This window comes from Heloderma suspectum, chromosome 1, assembly GCF_057233095.1.
Source record: "Heloderma suspectum isolate Gila_16-S chromosome 1, 16-S_ref, whole genome shotgun sequence".
NCBI classification, from domain to species: Eukaryota; Metazoa; Chordata; class Lepidosauria; order Squamata; family Helodermatidae; genus Heloderma; species Heloderma suspectum.
In genome coordinates, this window is record NC_139458.1 from 262,609,832 (window position 1) to 262,625,032 (window position 15,201).

At 41.5% G+C, this 15,201-nt stretch overlaps 1 protein-coding gene across 3 annotated transcripts in view; it reads right to left on the reverse strand.

Moving 5' to 3' along the window:
- KLHL29 (kelch like family member 29) overlaps positions 1-15,201 on the reverse strand; it is a 549,854-nt gene that overhangs the window by 64,021 nt on the left and 470,632 nt on the right. For all 3 annotated transcript variants that reach the window (XM_084826507.1, XM_084826506.1, XM_084826509.1), the window contains one exon: positions 12,038-12,297. In XM_084826507.1, coding sequence (XP_084682633.1) covers positions 12,038-12,297 — 260 coding nt within the window. The remainder of the gene's footprint in view (positions 1-12,037; positions 12,298-15,201) is intronic.

Sequence of the window (15,201 nt, forward strand, 5' to 3'; positions counted from 1 at the left end):
GTTCAGTTTTTGGAATACTTTTTTTTCAAATCATCTCGTATCAATTACTTTTCTGTTCTGTAAATCATCTCCAGTTTCTCTGCAACCCTTTGTTTCTCAGGTGCCATTAAGCTACTGTTCAGACAGAGCTTTCTGGGAGGTAGAGTTTTATAGGAAGTTTATTAATATTTTTTATAGGCAACCATTCAATTTTATGGACATTTTGACTTTCCACAGTATTTTAAAAAGACCAACATAACTGTGCACATAAATGAGACAGACAAGGGCAATTTTAGCATGGCAGTTTTCAATTTATCTATTTTATAAAATGCTGCCCTATAACCATGTTCTCAGGTAGCTTACAAAAAAAAGTTAAAATCAGATTAAAAGTATATAGATTAATCAATAAAACATATACAAACAACATAGAAACCCCAAGTCCCAGAAAAAAGGAATTTAAAACAGGAACAGATTAAAAGGCTTGAGAAAATAAAGTCTTCATCTGGCAACAAAATGAGATCAAGGTAGGCACTAGGTAAGTCTCTCTGGGGTGGGCATTCCATATCTGGCCCTGTAAGCCACCTGCTGCATCTCCAAAGAAGAAAATCTTAAGGCAACCACCATTTTGAATTGGGTGCAGAAATGGACTGGGAGGCCGTAAAGCAGGCAAAGCACAGGAATGATAAGCTCATACTATTTGGTCCCAGTTAGCAATCTTGCGGTTCTGTTCTGAACTAACTGGAGTCCCTAGGCCATGTTCAAAGGCACCCCCCATATACAACACATTACAGCAGCCCAAACAGGAGGTTATGAGGACATGGATAACTGAAGCCAAGCTATCCCTATTCAGGTGGGTTGTAGTTGGCACACCAGCTCAGCTGGTGAAAGGCACTTCACACCACGGAGGCGAACTAGACCTTGTGCCTCCAGTGACAAGGATAGATCAAGGAGAACCCCAAACTACGTACCTGATCCTTTAGGAGTGCAATCACCTACGGAACAGGCTGGACACCACTCACCTGAGCAGATGAACCAGATACATTACTCTTTATGTGAAGATGTATTTCTTCAGTGTATTATACAAATCTTTAACTCAACCAACATAGCTCTAATGATGGCATACCATTCAGGAGCAGATACAAGGTCTCACCTGACATTTCTTTCCATTAGTCGATGTTCTGTTATTTTGGGTCATGGCTCCATAGCAGAGGAAATGCTGTGTGCTATGAGGACCCAGGTTCAATTCCTATCACAGTTTTTAGTAAAGGGATCTCACATAGCAGAGATGGGAAAGCCCTCTGCCTAAGATTCAAGAGGATAGGACATACTTGCAACTGGAGATGACAATACATGGCAAGAAAGACTATTGATCAGTGTCAAGGATAACAGCCTGCTTTCCGCCATAAGATCGGGTCAGGCTGTCATGTTGAATGTAACCACCTGGAATTGTTTGTAATCTAGAGGCTCCTCAGCCCTTTCCCCAAGGCCAGACGCAGCCCCTGCTACCTAGAAAGTGCCAACAGCTGGAGGTGGCGGGGAGTTCCAGCCTCTCAGAGGCCAGGGCTGTCCACCCAGGGACTGAGCCAGTGACTGGCTGAGGCAAAATCTGCCCTGGGTTGCCAGGGCTGGGCTTTAAAAGAGGGCTGAGGTTGAGGCATGGCGTCTCCCTTCATCCTGGTGGTCCTGGACCTGCAGACGGCTGGCTGCTATCCAGGGAGATCCATACTTAGGTATGCAAGGATAGGCCAGGTAGATTTATTATTTTGCTTGGGTGTGCATTCAGGAAGCTCTCTGTATATAGTTAAGTGATTTAGCTTTGTACCTTCTGTGTAACTTGCTATTTCTATTCTTCCCTTTCCCTCTACCCCTTTATTTTGATCTTAATAAACCTTTACCCAACTTTTAGTTGGTTGGTGTGGTCTCTCTGCATAACCTCAGTGCTAATTTCAGTGCTTCTTGGCTTACGAGGGTGGCTACTGGGTATTTTGGGGGACTGAAAGGCCAGGTTTGGCCAGTCCTGTTTTTGGGAATGAGATCCCAGGATCGGGTCCTGGGTGGTCCTCCCTCACAGGGAGGTTGGGGCCGGTCCCAGTGGTGGGGATCTTTCCTCCTTCCTTGACAATCAGTTTCAGCACTTTATATTCAATACTATCTGTCTGTCTTTCTGTCACTGAGAGCAAGTACCATTAAAATCCACAAAAGTATGGATTCCCTCAACACTGATGCCAAAGGGTGCAACTACACTGTACCTTAGGAAATACGTGTTCCCAGCCATGTATTCACTGAGGCAATGTAAATAGGGGAGTGTGAATCCCTTCCCCCAGGTTATTCTCCTTCTTGCCAATCTAGGCTTAATTTTGGTCTTGGAATCCAACTGAAAAATGATTTGAAAACAGTCTGAAGGACATTTGCAGGGGAGAAGTGTTGGTTGGAGGAGGGGTTAAGCACCTCCTCCCACTCACTGATTCCCCCCTACAAATCCCCCACCCCAATTAGTGTTACAAGTCAAACACGGGATTTGGAACCTTGAGTATTGTCTTGTAGTGTGTAGCTCTACCCTAATGATCTTTACATCATTATGATGCACAATGTCATATCTCAGCAGCAGCAGCAGCCTGTGATGTAAAGTATGGTGGGAATACATACACAATGTCAGGGCATGGAGGGAGAACTAAGTATTAAGCTAGGGGAGAGAGGAAGTAGACACTGGCTGTCAGTTTGGGTGGCAAGCCTATGTGTAGTTCTACCCTGAGAAAAACTACCTTGTCCATTCTTTGTTTTTCAGCTTGTGATCTCAGAAAACGTGGTATAATTTGACGCAAAGCTTCACCCCATAGTAAGAAAAGGTGGTATAATTTGACGCAAAGCTTCACCCCATTCTACACAATTAATCCATGCTGTTTTTCAAATGCTAACACTTCTTTACATAAATTATCACCCAATCTCCTCACCACTTCAATAAGCTTATCAAGGGGAGATCTCTCAGTATAAACATGTCTGACTTAGAGAAAAACAAGAAATACCATTTTCCTGGAAGCTACAGGCTCCCCACTGCTTGTCAAGTAATCAAAAGAAATGCCTCTAGCCAATAGTCTGTCTCTGCTGTCACATGACCCTGCCTAATTACCCAGGAACAAAGCATCTAAACCTGGCTGCTTCCTCTAAACTTTTATTTTTTTAGAATAAAACTGCATAATCAGGGGTGCTCAGATTACTCCAGAAATGTTATTACATGCAGTTGGTATTCAGTTCCAAAGCATCAGTATATAGTTATTTACAAAGCATTAGCTTAATAAATATTGAGTTCTTATTTATTCTTCTGCAAGAAGATTGAATGACCTTTGAAAAAAAGCAGCATTCTCTCTTCGAAGCAGGTCTCAGCTGCTGTGCTATATAATATATTAGGTATCTCTTAAAATAGCCCAAAACAACTCATGTAAACAGGATTCTCTTTTAAAGTATAGACATCAAACATAGAATCCATGGGTCAGAACAAATCCAACTATGGCTGGGCAACCATCCTGGCAGATTGATAGGTGAAGGCTATCTTCATGTGAGCATCATTCAGGTGCCTTTCTACTTTCAGCAAACCATTACTGCATAAACTCCTCTGCCGAGAATCCTTTATACATTCACAATACCCACAACTCCAGTATTTTGTAGAGGGTTCTAGAGCATATAGAGCAGTGGCCAGGCTTGTTTGACCTCAACATTAACAGTGTTCCAGTGTTCCTGTGACCTGGAACACACTCAGTACTTTTCTGTGGCTTCACACAGTAAGACTGGTAATGGTGGACAAGCTGTCATTCAGGAAAGTTTGTCATTATTGACCTTCTCACTGAGGAACCCTTGGGTCTCCCAGAACACAGTTTGGGAACCACCAGTGTACATGTGATTGTTCTCCACACCACTGCAAGGTCATCAGTACCATAAGCTACTATACACAAAGAGCTTGCCACAGATAACTAACTGCCACTTAGGATGATTTAAAGCAGGTGTAGCAGCAATGATAACTAGTGTCCCCATGCTATGCTGCTCCCCAGTGAACTAAACAGATTTTTGTGGCTTTCTTCTCGTATTTTCTAAAGCTTAGGGTCAATGCCAGTCAATACTGTATTCAATATGTTCATCATTTGCATGATTTGCATGATATAAGGCAAAAATGGTTGCTGTTGGTGCCAAAGAGAGTTGGAAACGCTAATCAACATTCAGCATTTTTTCACAGCTTCCACCTCACATATAAGCACCCCAATGTCCCCCAACACCTGTTGAGTTTGCAGGAGCTTTGTAAAGTGACTTGCAAGGCTGGTGTGCGGCTTGCTCACTGTGGTTGTTTTATTTTGCAACTATGTATTTATTCTACAGAAGAAAAAATGGTGTTTACCTCTGGGGCGTTATCTCTTTTTGGTGAGAATTTCATGTAAAAACAAACAACAAAACTGTGATAGAATATGCTTATGTTATAAGCTTAAAACTATGCGTTAAAGAAACCAGGCTGAATAATCCTATCTATGGCATTAAATAGAAGTGATGTACTCATTTATAGTAGCAGCAGCAATGGACAGTATGTGGTCCCCCAGATGTAGCTGGATTACAACGCCCAACATCCATGCTGACTGGAGCTTACGAGAGTTAGAGTCTGAAACATCTGGAGAGCCAGAAGCTGCTTATCACTACAGTAGAACAAGTTTTACCAGAGATTTTCATGGAATAGACAGAAAAGGTGAGTGTAGTTCTGGATGGTACTGAGCTCTGTCTGAGGAGTTTGGAATGCAGAGTTCAAAAGGAGTACAGAATCATCTGACAAATATCAGTGCTATAATTTGTATCCTATTTCCTGCCCATACGGAAGTGTCATTCACACATTTCAAGGCGGTTGAGCCGAACTTTACACACACACCCATCAACAATTTCTTCCTGAGTTCCAGAACCAAAAGATGCCATTATGAAATTTTAAAGGCAGGGTTTTCATGGAAGCATTCTGAAAAGGAGCAGCTTCTATGTTTAGAAAATAAGCATCTGTGTGACTAGGAAGCCTATTATAAACCAGCAGGATACAGAGAGGTGACAGGGAGGGGGGGCAGTTAGAGCAGTCACCCTTGAAAGCTGATTTCTCTGTAGCACATGAAAGCAACCAGCTACCCATATTTTACCAGCAATTTAACTGCAAAACACTGCGTTCCACAGAAACACATTAAAAAAAATTAAAAGCTTCTCCAAAAAGAAAAAGAAAAAAAGGAAAGTATGAAACTAGACACACATGGGCAAAACAAATAAAGATGCCATCACACATTAAAAAGGTACTTCAGGAGGAGGAGAGAATGGGGAGCAATGTTGAAAAAGAGTCACTACAGCATGAAAGGCAGCGTAGGAAAGGCGACAGTGGCAATGACAAAGGGGGTGGGGGAGAGAATGAAAAACACTTCTTAACACCTAAATTTATGAAATCACCACAGCAGGAAGCTGTAGGAAATCAGCAGTCTTGAAAATATAACACTACCTCTACAATGGCTCTCCGCCTCAATGTACTCCTATGCAGAAATGATTTTTTTCTATAAGAGTGCCTGTGCTACTAGCTAGCTCAGTTTGCATGCTAAACTTACTGAAAAGAGTACATTACAATCCCTGGTTTGCAATGACAAGCTGAGATTAGGGGAAACTGAAAATAAACACTGCCAAGGTCATCCTCCCAGCTCACGTGCTCTGCCCTCAACTCTCCTCTTCCTACATGGTTGGGAGAAGGGCTTTGGCAGCATTTACTTTCCGTTTCCCCTAAGCTCACCTTGTCACTGTGTGCAAAACAGAGACCACTGTTTATAATAAACTCTGGTCATTTTTAAAACGAGCCAACTTCAAACCATGGATTATGAATCTGGATTTTTAAACTAACCAGAGTTTGTTATAAACCACAATCTGTGGTTCACATGCAATGATAAGCTGAGATTCAGTGAAAATTGAAGTAAACGTGCACAAATCCTCCCGGCCAGAGGAGAGGAGAGGGGGGAGAGTCTGAGGCTTTGTTTCAGCTCATGCCCATCATGCTAAACCATGATTTAACATGATGCATGAACACAGACTCTGTGACAAAATCATAAACAGCCATGCCATTCTTGGCTGGCCTTATGGATGAGCAGGTTGGGTGTTCATACTTGGTCCTGAGTTGAGCTCAGTGGCTTTATCTTTGTTGACAGCACTCTTCTGCCTGCAGAAGAGTGCTGCCTTGGGGAAGGCCTGGAAGACTTCAGTGGGATCCCAGAATTGGAGAAGAGCACTGGCAGCAAACAGCAAATTACTGAAATGTAGCTCTGAGCCCTTTTCATGGACATTGCTGGGAAAGCACAGAGGCAGGGGGGCCTGTTACATTACTAGGTTTTGCAATCCTGGATAAGCTGGAAAGTACTGCAAAACTGACCATGGGGTGGGGCAAGAAGGTATTCCTCACCCAAGGTGCTCTTTATCTTAGGGCCAGCCCTGCCTCCATTCTTTGCCAGCATTCGGACTATCACCCATACATATTAATTCTATTGAATTCAGCTAGGCTCTCAGTGCCACGGGAGCTTCTAAAATGTGTATCTTTTTCAGCACTGCTGTAATATCAGAAAAGATGAAGCTTAGTGGGACAGCACATGCTCTGCACATAAAAGGTCCTAGGTTCAATCCTTGGCATCTCCAGGTAGGACAGAGAAAGACTCCCATCTGAAACTCTGGAGAGCTGCTGCTAGTCAATGTAATTGTGCTAAATGGACCAATGGCAATGGGCTGACTTGGAATAAAGGCAGCATCTATGATGCCTCAGCAGTCCCAGGTGATGGGGGAAGAGCCCAGGTCTTGACTCCTTCCTATGCCAGCAAGCAATGCCTCAGCTCTCAGATGAGCCGCTTCTCCCACATGTCTTGGAGTTTCAGTCGATGATGAATTTTAAAAAAATATATATTTAAAAAAGCACCCATAGCATCTATGGAGTGCCAAAGGATCAAAATAAGCTTGTTTGCAAGTTAATTTTGACTTTGGGGAGCTCTGTGGCAGCTACAAAGTGCTAAAAGGGGCAAACTTAGGTTGCAAATAAGGTAATTTTGACCCTTTTGGAGCTCTGTAGCTGCTACTATCCCCCCCAAATATTGTTTTTACCCAATGTGGGGGCAGTGGGGGCTGCATGCAGCCTGAGGGGTGCTTATTGCCCACCCCTCTCCTAGTGCATATGATATATATATATATATATATATATATATATATATGAATGAGATATGATGCCAGAAGATGAGCCCCTCAGGTCGGAAGGTGTCCAATATACTACTGCAGAAGAGCAGAGGGTATTTCCAAGTAGCGCCAGAAAGAGTGAAGCGGCTGGGCCAAAGCCGAAAGGACACTCAGCTGTGGATGTGTCTGGTGGTGAAAAGAAAATCCGATGCTGTAAAGAACAATATTGTTTAGGAACCTGGAATGTAAGATCAATGAATCAATGTAAGCTGGAGGTGGTCAAACTTGAGATGGCAAGACTGAACATCGACATCTTGGGAATCAGCGAACTAAAATGGACGGGCATGGGCGAATTTAATTCAGGTGACCATCATATCTACTACTGTGAGCAAGAATCCCTTAGAAGAAATGGAGTAGCACTCATAGTCAACAAAAGGGTGGGAAAAGCAGTACTGGGGTACAATCTTAAAAATGATAGAATGATCTCAGTACGAATCCAAGGCAAACCATTCAACATCACAGTAATTCAAGTCTATGCCCCAACCACTGATGCTGAAGAAGCTGAGGTTGATCGGTTCTATGAAGACCTACAACACTTTCTAGAACTAACACCAAAAAAAGATGTCCTCTTCATCACAGCGGATTGGAATGCTAAAGTAGGAAGTCACCGGGATAACAGGCAGGCATGGCCTTGGTGTACAAAATGAAGCAGGACAAAAGCTAATAGAGTTTTGCCAAGAGAACACGCTGATCATAGCAAACACTCTTTTCCAACAGCACAAGAGACGACTCTATACATGGACATCACCAGATGGTTAATATCGAAATCAGATTGATAATGTCCTTTGCAGCCAAAGATGGAGAAGCTCTATATAGTCAGTAAAAACAAGACCTGGAGCTGACTGTGGTTCAGATCATGAGCTTCTTGTTGCAAAATTTCGGCTTAAATTGAAGAACGTAGGGAAAACCACTAAACCATTCAGGTATGACCTAAAACATATCCCTTATGAATATACAGTGGAGGTGAGGAATCGATTTCAGGGATTAGACCTGATAGACAGAGTGCCTGAGGAACTATGGACGGAGGTCCATAACATTGTTCAGGAGGCAGCAACAAAATCCATCCCAAAGAAAAAGAAATGCAAGAAAGCCAAGTGGCTGACTGATGAGGCTTTACAAGTAGCTGAGGAAAGAAGGGAAGCAAAAAGCAAGGGAGAAAGGGGAAGATATATCCAACTCAATGCGGAGTTCCAGAGAATAGCAAGGAGAGACAAGAAGGCCTTCTTAAATAAACAATGCAAAGAAATCGAGGAAAACAACAGAATGGGAAAGACTAGAGATCTCTTCAAGAAAATCGGAGATCTCAAGGGAACGTTTTGTGCAAAGACGGCCATGATAAAGGACAAAGAAGGCAGGGACCTAACAGAAGCAGAAGAGATTAAGAAGAGGTGGCAAGAATACACAGAAGAACTATACAGGAAAGATCTGAATGTCCCTGATAGCCATGATAGTGCGGTAACTGAACTTGAGCCGGACATCCTAGAAAGTGAAATCAAGTGGGCCTTAGGAAGCATTACTAACAACAAAGCTAGCGGAGATGACAGTTTTCCAGCTGAGCTATTTAAAATCCTACAAGATGATGCTGTTAAAGTGCTGCACTCAATATGCCAACAAATTTGGAACACTCAACAATGGCCGCAAGACTGGAAAAGGTCAGTTTACATTCCAATTCCAAAGAAGGGCAATGCCAAAGAGTGTTCGAACTACAGCACAATTGCGCTCATTTCACATGCCAGCAAGGTGATGCTCAAAATCCTACAAGCTAGGCTTCAGCAGTATGTGAACCGAGAAGTACCGGAAGTACAAGCTGGGTTCCGAAGAGGCAGAGGAACTAGGGATCAAATCGCCAACATTCACTGCATCATGGAGAAAGCAAGAGAATTCCAGAAAAACATCTATTTCTGCTTCATTGACTACGCTAAAGCCTTTGATTGTGTGGATCACAACAAACTGTGGCAAATTCTGAAAGTGATGGGAGTACCAGACCACCTTACCTGTTTCCTGAGAAACCTGTACGAAGGTCAAGAAGCAACAGTAAGAACCAGACACGGAACAACCGAGTGGTTCAAAATTGGGAAAGGAGTACGACAAGGCTGCATATTGTCACCCTGCTTATTTAACTTATACGCAGAGTACATCATGAGAAACGCCGGATTGGATGAATCACAGGTTGGAATTAAGATTGCTGGGAGAACTATCAACAACCTCCGATATGCAGACGATACCACCCTAATGGCAGAAATCGAAGAGTATCTAAAGAGCCTCTTGTTGAGGGTGAAAGAGGAGAGTGCAAAAGCTGGTTTGAAACTCAACATTAAGAAAACTAAGATCATGGCATCCGGCCCCATCACTTCCTGGCATATAGAAGGGGAAGAAATGGAAGCAATGACAGATTTTACTTTCTTGGGCTCCAAGATCACCGCAGACGGTGACTGTAGCCATGAAATTAAAAGACGCTTGCTCCTTGGGAGGAAAGCTATGGCACACCTAGACAGCATAGTAAGAAGCAGAGACATCACCTTGCCGACAAAGGTCCATCTAATCAAAGCTATGGTTTTCCCAGTAGTAATGTATGGCTGTGAGACCTGGACTATAAGGAAGGCTGAGCGCCGAAGAATTGATGCTTTCGAACTGTGGTGCTGGAGAAGACTCTTACGAGTCCCCTGGACTGCAAGGAGGACAAATCAGTCAATCCTAAAGGAAATCAACCCTGACTGCTCATTGGAAGGACAGATACTGAAGCTGAAGCTCAAATATTTTGGCCACCTAATGCGAAGAGAAAGCTCTCTGGAAAAGACCCTGATGCTGGGAAAGACTGAAGGCAAAAGGAGAAGGGATGGCTAGATAGCATCACCGATGCAATGAATATGAACTTGAGCACACTCCAGGAGACAGCGCAGGACAGGAAGGCCTGGCGTGCTATGGTCCATGGGGTCACGAAGAGTCGGACACGACTGAACAACAACAACTCCTAGTGCAATCTAACATGGTTTGACAAAAGCAAGGAGAGGAGACTACTTTTACACAAATCACCATGTTGAAATTAAAATATAATTTGTACTTGCTCTAGAAAAATGCTTAACTCTCAATTCTCATTTAAAGAATAGTTGACTCTCAGTTCGCTTGTTTAAAAAGAGAAATGTGAGTGAATTATTATTCTTATTATTCTAGAGCAAGTGCAAGTGATACTTTAATTTCAAAATAGTATGTTTTGTGAAAGTAGTATATACATACACACACACACTTGTGAAAGTTGTGTGTGTGTGTGTGTGTGTGTGTGTGCGTGTATGAAACAACTGTATTCCCTAATTCTGGGTGTACACAAGAAGAATCCCCCTGCTTTAAATTTTGTAAAATTTATAGGGTTTATTGCAAGCTACTTACTTTAGTACAGCCATGATTGCTAAAGGGACCCCACAGTTATAAAACAGAGGAACACCTATTTTGACAATTTCAAATTCCTAAAATCTGAAATTTCTTTACCCCACTCCTAACTATATCTAGTTAGTCAACATCCCTTCTTTTCCTTCACATGGCTCTCCACAATCCTCACTAAAATTCTGGATATCACATGCATACTCTATCACCATCTCTATTTTCTTATCAAGCTAGAACTAATGGTATCACACTTTGTGCAGGTTTCCTGTATTACATATGTGCCTCATTCTGAAAGTCACTTATAAACTGTGACACAAATTGTTGTCACTTGACTATGTAAGTGAAGTAAGAATGGCTAAGCATTGTAATTTAAAAAGAGAACCTAAATAATAAAAATGGCCTCCAAGATCCCTTCTAATTCTAAAATCCTGATTCTATTATTATGTTTAGGAAAAAGCTATTACAACTACATGGGCTACACTTTGAAAAGCACATTTTTGAAAGTGAGATGCTATAACACAAGAAGGGGTACAAACTGATGATGTACTGACTGAGTACAAACTGAGTACACGCAATACAGGCATATATATTTTCTCATATAAACATCGAACACTATAACAATATTACCCACAACTTCATTGAGGAGTCAAACTGATAGCAGGAACAAATGAGGAGGCTGCTTGATCACTAAGTCAATTCTTATGTCTTGGGTCGATAGTGTGTGAAGGTAGCCTACTACAAATCTTAATCAGCTAAGGCAACTGGAAAATTTATGTGCTACTGTTATAATTCTTTTTAGCCCAAGGACAAAATTTTATTATCGCTGTCCTCAAAATCAGACAGTATTTATAACCCTTATCTGAATCCTTATCTCAGTTAAGGTCAACTGCGTAGCAGAGTAACTATGCAGACAAGGCAGCCCCAATAAATATTTACTGGCATCTACAGAGCCAGCATAGATAGTGTAGCTTCTCTCAGGATAGTGAGTTTGTAAGGCAGCCACATAATTAACATTCAATGCCTAGAGCTTTACTGATGATTCTTGCTTCTTTCTTGAATGCACATCACTTCTTTAAAAATAACAACAACCCTGTGTTCCATTTTCTGAAGGTATATCATCACACAATACTAATCCTTCAAGAGCTATCTTAGACTGAGCTATTTTTAGCGTGATAACGTGCAGCAAGTGTGAGCTTTTAATTCTAATCAGACATGGGGATCAGATGATGAAATGAATTAAAGTTTCTGCATAGCCTGGATTTTCCCTTTGCTATTTCCTCCATCCTTTTGCTTTTAGATTTAGAATTTAATATGGCAGAGAACCGCCTTCTATTTTAAAGAGCTATCTATGGAAATGGAAGGAAGACTAAGTATATAAAAAAAAGTGTCGTCATCCCCGCCCTGCTACAACACACACACTGACCTGAGCTCTGATTGCAGCATCTTTTTTAATCCATTTTATCACTGTTTCATAAACCAGCTCTTCTGTTTTCGTGTTCAGGCTGTCATTGGACATATAGGAAATGAAGTCATCCTTCGAAATATTAAGAATCTCTTCTTGATTTGCCACCTCTGGAAAAATCTGCAGTGCGTAGGCCTTCGCCATATTGTATAGCTCGCTGCACTGCATTGCTTCAGCCATGGCTAATATCCCTAAGCAGTTGTTAGCAGTCAACTGTTTTTCTAAAAGAAACATACAAAACAGAAGGGTGGGGGTGGGAGGGAGAGAAGAAATGTAAAAATCCAGAGTGTCAATTTGCTTGCTTGACTGGTGCTATCATGTGCCATAGCTCACTTGCTTCAGCCATATCGCTGTGTTTTACTAAACTGATTACTTGTAGACACAGCTCTGCCTTGCTTTGTTTCCTGCTTTTGAATATTGTACTGTCATCTAAAATATGAAATGGGACTTGGGTAAGAAGGATTCTGTCTCGAGTTAGATGACTGTAGGCTCCTCCAAATATTTATTTATATTTAGTTATTTATTAGTAATACTTATGTACCGCTTAATATAATAAAATCTCGAAGCGGTTCACATATAAATATTACAAATCACATTTAAATACATTATTAGAAAAATGCAACTATAGTAACAATACAAATCACATTTAAAAAACACTATTACAAACAATTCCAAATACAATAACAATACAAAGAACAGTAAGATGGAGTTGGGGTTGAACTCGATCGCCTTATAGGCCCCTTCCAACCCTACTATTGTATAAATTGAAATTCATTAGAATCCCCCCAAAAAGCCTGGGTGAAGAAGTGCGTTTGCAGGAAAATGCACAATAGGAAAACATAATAGTCTAAATATGAAATGAACACAAGACTCTTAAGATATTAAGGTTATAAAGAGAAGGCATATGTACCTAGGAGTAGAGGTAGCGATAAAAGAAAGGAGGGAATGAATTTTACCTGTATTAAGTGAACATTAAGTGCTGTGTGTATGCAGTGACTCGAAAGAAGCTCAGAAAAGGTGTAAAAGTAGGTATCTAGTGCAGAATTCGGCTTCCTGACAATCTCATATTGCATTTTTTTTAAAGAGCAAATTTCTAACTCCTATGACTGTGATGATCTCAGAAGCCAAAGGCTTGGTTGAGTAAGATACGCAGTGGTTAGGGGTAGGGCTTCAATGCCAGTGGGAGACTCAGGGCTAATAAAGGTTTTCTCCTCAACCCCTAACCTGAAGCTGGTTCCCAACTTTAAAAGTTAGCATCATCTCTTTGGAAGTAAAGAGCTATGGAAAATGCCTAAGGGGGTTTGGTGACTTGGATATTCTGACTTGCCCTCTACTTGACAGCACTAATAATAGAATATTTGATTAAGATTCAAGACAGAAAGTCTCAAAATGAAAAGACAGACACATCAGTCAAACTAGCAGCAAATAGTGTAAAGAATTCAATTCGCTCATAAATAGCTTGAGTACTAATGCTCTGCTGTCATAGTAGCAAAATATATTCAGTTTGTGAAGCACTGTTTTCTGTAAGAATGTTCAATAGCGGTGACCCCATAAAAGGTCTTCAACTGGAATCTCAGGCATAATAATAAACAGTAACTTGCTAGTCCTCATAGTTGCCAAGAAAATGTTGAAAATGTTATGGAAACAAATCTGAAACCTAAATGACTCATATTAATTAGACTGATTTCTCATGACCTCCTCTTAATAACTTTTAAAGGGCAAGTACAGATGCACTACTCCACACCTGTTAACCATTGGCCGAGGAATTATACAAACATCCTCTCTTAGTCCCTGTTTTTGGCTTTAATCCCCACCCGCACAGCCTTCCACATGGTTAAGCTTTATATCAATACTGTTAACTATAATTAATGCTAATCAATAAACAGCTTTTGAAAACATTCTCTTAACCAGGAATTTGAAACCTGGAAGCTGACTGAGAGGGAACTTATTTAGTGTGAATAGGAATTAAGTTTAGCAATGTAACACTTAACCATGGTAAACATGGGTGGGAGGAATTGTGTATGTGGATAAAGGCTGGGAGGAGATCCCACACAGCTCACCAACAGACAGAACTGGTTTTCACAACACATCAACCCACCATGGGTGGTCACATATGGTGGGTTGTTGTGACATCCAAAATTGGGGCAGTTTTTGCAGAATGCCTTATTTTTCATGAACAAGCCACCCTGAGAACCCATGGCTTGTTGTTGGGTTGTTCAGGGTGGCTTGTTGTGATGTCTGAAGCTGGGAGGGCGACTTCATCGTCGGTTGTCAGGAACGGTTAGGCAAGAGCAGTGAAAACCCCTGCCACTCTACATAATCTCACTAGTGCCGCTGCCATCCTCCCTCATCCCTTGTCAGTGCCCTCTGCCCCGTGCTCCTAAAAACTGAGAAGAAAGGACACTATAGAATGTCCCGAATGCATTCACAACTTCTTTTTTAAAACTGGTCTTCCACAAGAACACACATTTGAAAGTCCATGACTATGAAATTTGCATAATTTTCCCATCTGCTTTACTGCTCTGCCACAAAATTTGTGTATATTTACTGATCTCACTCACAGCTGTGCCTTGAAATTTGCATATCTTTACCCTGAAATTTTTACGGATCCCCCTCACACCTTGCTCTGCTTTGAAATCTGCATATCTTTACTGATCCTGTCACTGCTCTGCAACCCATACGTATTTCAAACAGCGAATCTCTGCTGGGCCAAAGAGTGGACAAGAGCGTTTTAAAAGACAAATTAAAGAGTTTGTGAATGCGTTACCGCATTCATAAGGGCTTAGAAAATTAATTCCATTTAGTGATCTGATGCAGTTCTGTGTATGGATTTTCCGTCAATAGCCGGCAATCCAAGCGAACCCATTGCAGTGAGAAGGTGCTGACCAAGGGACTGAGGAAACAAGGAGTTCTGCCGCAAAGGCAGATCCAAAAGGATCTCTCCAAATTGGGAGAATCGGCATCAAATGGCAAATGCGGTACAACGTAAGCAAGTGTTAAGTGATGCATCTTGGGGCAAAAAATCCCAACTTCAAATATAACCTGATGGGATCTGAGCTAGTGGTGACTGATCAAGAAAGAGATCTTGGGGATGTAGCGGACAGCTCAATGAAAATATCAATTTA